Source organism: Gymnoscopelus braueri, assembly GCF_963280865.1.
Source record: "Gymnoscopelus braueri genome assembly, chromosome: 21".
Classification (NCBI taxonomy): Eukaryota; Metazoa; Chordata; class Actinopteri; order Myctophiformes; family Myctophidae; genus Gymnoscopelus; species Gymnoscopelus braueri.
Window position 1 is genome coordinate 35,825,402 of NC_137623.1, and position 3,834 is coordinate 35,829,235.

Genomic DNA, 3,834 nt, shown 5'->3' on the forward strand with positions numbered 1-3,834 from the left:
ACAATAGAACTCAACTTAACAATGGAACCGTTCCATTGTTCCGTTGCTCTCAATGGAACCGTGGGAACTAAAAAACGTCCCCCCCCCTGTCATGCACACACACACACATAGACCAATGAGACAAGAGGACGGAGACATACGGGCTACACTCGTGCTCTCACATACACACACACACACACACGCTCACACACAGGGTGCAGGTGGAGAGAGCTGCATATAGGGGCTACTATACCTCAAATGTGTTTTAGGTATCTCTCCATATAGATTATGTCTATATACAATATTTATATTTTTTTTACATCAATCTTGGCTGCCCCCCTGTTCTAAATCATTTTAATAATACAACAAGTCTGGGATTTGACCAGTTAAAACATGTCGACAGATATACAGTCTCTCTCTGTCTATATCTCCTAAATAAAAAAACGACATTATGGTGGTGTAACAACCGGTTCCGGTTTCCTCGGTACACAGTGTTCCCCCTCTGGCTTTTTCTTCTTTTTTATACAGTGACACTATACATGTTTACTTCCTGGTCACGGGATTCAACGGGGGTGTGTGTGAAACTAATTGGTCGTACCGCCACCCAATCCAACCGTTCCAATCTAACCGACCGACCGACCAACCGACCGACCAACCAACCGGCACAACACGGCTCTAAAGAAAACAAAAAAACGGACGACGTACAGACCACTATGCAGATTCAAAAATACAGTACATCTTGATTCTTTTGGAAATAAATGAACAATAACAAGCGATATACACGCACATGGGTAGGCATACGCACGCATGCTCGCTCCACTCTTTTACACACACATACCCTAGGGTTGGGATCCTTAATTAGGATTTTAACCGGATTATTCCGGTTCCTTAACGATTTCCTCTTAACGGTCCAATTCCCTTTCACGATTCCCTTTCACGATTCCTATAGGGGTTTCCAAATGGACCCTTACAGGTCTTTAACTCTGAGAGTGCACAAATGGAACCAAATGGACCCTTACGGGTCCATTTGGTTCCATTTGTGCACTCTCAGAGTTATGGTGGTCCTTGAAATTAAAAAGTTTGAGAACCACCGGTATTGCAAATGTACAGCAGATGTGAAGTCCACATACCAGCTCTGACAGTGTTGATAAAACCGGTTCCAAATGTGATGGAACCGATTCAGTTTCCTCAATGTTGGATCCTGTTCCTCCGGTTTATGGATTCCAACCCTAACACGCACACAAACACACACTACATGTTGTAGGCCACATAGATGGGATCCAGCTGGTCCTGGAGGAAGCCGTCGCGGAGGTGCATGCGCTGCTTCTCCCCGCGCGAGTTGATGGGGATGACGCCCACGTCGGTGACCACCACCACGCCCACGATCAGGTAGTGCTCCTCCAGCACCGCCTTGGTCACCATGGGCACCAGGTCCAGGGCCTCCTGCTCCGAGCCCTCCAGCTCCACCACCACCACCAGCAGGTTGGTCCAGGGGAACACCGCGCTGCAGGACATGACACAGACGCACACACACACACACACGCACACACACACACGCACACACAAACGGCCCCGGTTACGCTAATAAAAAGGCACAAACATGAGCTACCTGAGCGTACAATCGATGAGGAAGTTCAAAAGTTAAACCCATTTAAAGGGATAGTTCATCCCCCCCAAAAAGAATTTGTTGCATTCCTAAGCCAATAATTTGATGACCAGCGGCCCGGTAGGCAGCGGTTGCGGTACGAGATACAAAGGAGACTCTTTGTTTGCTCCTACCGGAACCGCTGCCGGTCATCAAATTATTGGCTTAGGAATGCGGCAAAAACTAAAAAAGAATCCTTGAATTCAAGTCTCCATGGGGTGACTAATCAATAGGAAAAAAGTCATTTGGGGGTGAACTATCCCTTTAAGTTAAAATATGGAGATAAGAGGTTTCTGTCCGACGGCAATGATCCATGTAAAAACACATTTTTACATGGCTAGATTATCAACTAGTTTACGATGCAACGTTCACACTCATTATGAGTTTTCAGTGGCATTTCCTGGTTGTGCACTGCATTAATTTATGGCCAGAGGTGATATGACCGTCACGTCATATGCACATAGCGGCATGAGCTGAGATTGGTCTACCTTTGAGGGGACATAATGTACACAGTATAATCCATATCATCTAAAGTATTCATTTAACCACATGAATCCATGTCCATATTCTTGGGGGGGGGGGTTTAGGGGCGAATTTTCTAAGAAAATAGGCGATCTACAAGCTCACAACGTGTCGCATTGCGACGCGTTGTGAGCTTGTAGACCGCCTATTTTCGGCAAAGACATTTGGTGGGGGTGACCAAGTACGGACCATTGGGGGACCACCGGTCAACGAAGTATATAGGAAACAACAGCACCAACGTACCACTCCATGATGCTCTTGTGTGTGCGTATGACGGAGGTCTCGATGTCTATGGGGTGGTAGCGCATCCCTCTCAGCTCCATGGCCTCCTCCAGGGCGCCCACCACGTACAGCGCGTCGTGTCTCTCTGTGTGGACGGGACACAGAATGGAGGAGTATGAAGGAGACAGACAAGGAGAAAGAGATGAAGCAGCCCTGTGTACAATAAATAACGAAAGCCGTAAAATCTCAGAGTGGTGAAGTAGAGCAGTGTGTTCTTCTCCTGCAATAGCACAGTCAGACAGTAGAGAAGAGATGCGTTTGAAAAGCACTGTTCTTGATAAAAAAACATTACATCTTTCATGAGTCTATAACATCAGACAGTTCAGCAATAATTCAGCACTTCTGGAGCCACAGCCTTTACACGTGCTAGTAGTCAGCTTTTGCGTTGTGTAAATTATTCTTATTCTCTTTGGATTTCTCTTTGCTAATGATGTGTATATTGGATGTTATGTGTGTTATTGGTGCCCCCCCTGCAATGACTCTGACCCCCTGTTGGATACCCATGCTCTATAGCAATGATTACTATTACATTATTAACATAGCTTAGGAATGATCCCTCGTCACACAGAGAAGCAGTAGATGGATGTGACGTCATTCCAAAAAAATGGACATCCGTCCACCCCAACGATTTTTAGAAAAACACCCCTAACTCAGTTTCTTTTTTGGGGGATGAAAACCACACATTTTCAAAATAGTCGATTGTTGGTGGAATGTTATTGTTCACTCCCCTAATCCACGGGGACTTTAAAAAAAAAATTACACAACGTGGCTTCCACTGCGTTTCAACGATCGTCTATTTAAGGTAATTATGCTGGCAACTGGATAAAAAACTATTTTAATATCTTGGCGGGTAATGTGTTAACAAAAAGAAAAACGTTTTGTTATAAACCGAAAATATCACTTTCCCTACCTTTACGTTTGAACTTGGTGCAACTGGCCCCTGGCTGGGGCACGTTACGGTTAAGGTCATTACACACCAAGAGCGACGCGAATAAACACTACGGCTTTATTCGTGCAGAAAAATCAACCTTAATGCGAATTTAGCGAATTTAGTTTGTTTGTGTGTGTGTGTGTGTGTGTGTGTGTGTGTGTGTGTGTGTGTGTGTGTGTGTGTGTGTGTGTGTGTGTGTGTGTGTGTGTGTGTGTGTGTGTGTGTGTGTATGTGTGTGTGTGTGTGTGCTGTAACAGTCAGTTGGCATACATGCAATGCCAGTTGGTACCATAAGGTGGTGCTTCCTTTTCTTCTTCTGAGTGTACAATGTCACATTGGCTGATATAAATAAACCAGCTGTGTTGGCGTTATATTCGTGGTCTCTAAATTACCTGGACTAACTGTTACCTTTTTACCTATGCTGCTAGTCTTCTACTCCTGTTCCCAACACATTACCTTGTGTGTGTGCGTGTGC

The 3,834-nt window shown here is 45.1% G+C and overlaps 1 protein-coding gene across 1 annotated transcript in view; it reads right to left on the bottom strand.

Annotated features, from left to right (window-relative positions):
- Positions 1 to 1,217: 1,217 nt before the first annotated feature.
- Positions 1,218 to 3,834, bottom strand: part of LOC308077617 (disco-interacting protein 2 homolog C-like) — a 95,543-nt gene continuing 92,926 nt past the window's right edge. The window contains 2 exon segments of the mRNA XM_080418375.1: positions 1,218 to 1,483; positions 2,390 to 2,513. Of these exon segments, the coding sequence (XP_080274501.1) occupies positions 1,231 to 1,483; positions 2,390 to 2,513 (377 nt within the window). The 3' untranslated portion in view covers positions 1,218 to 1,230.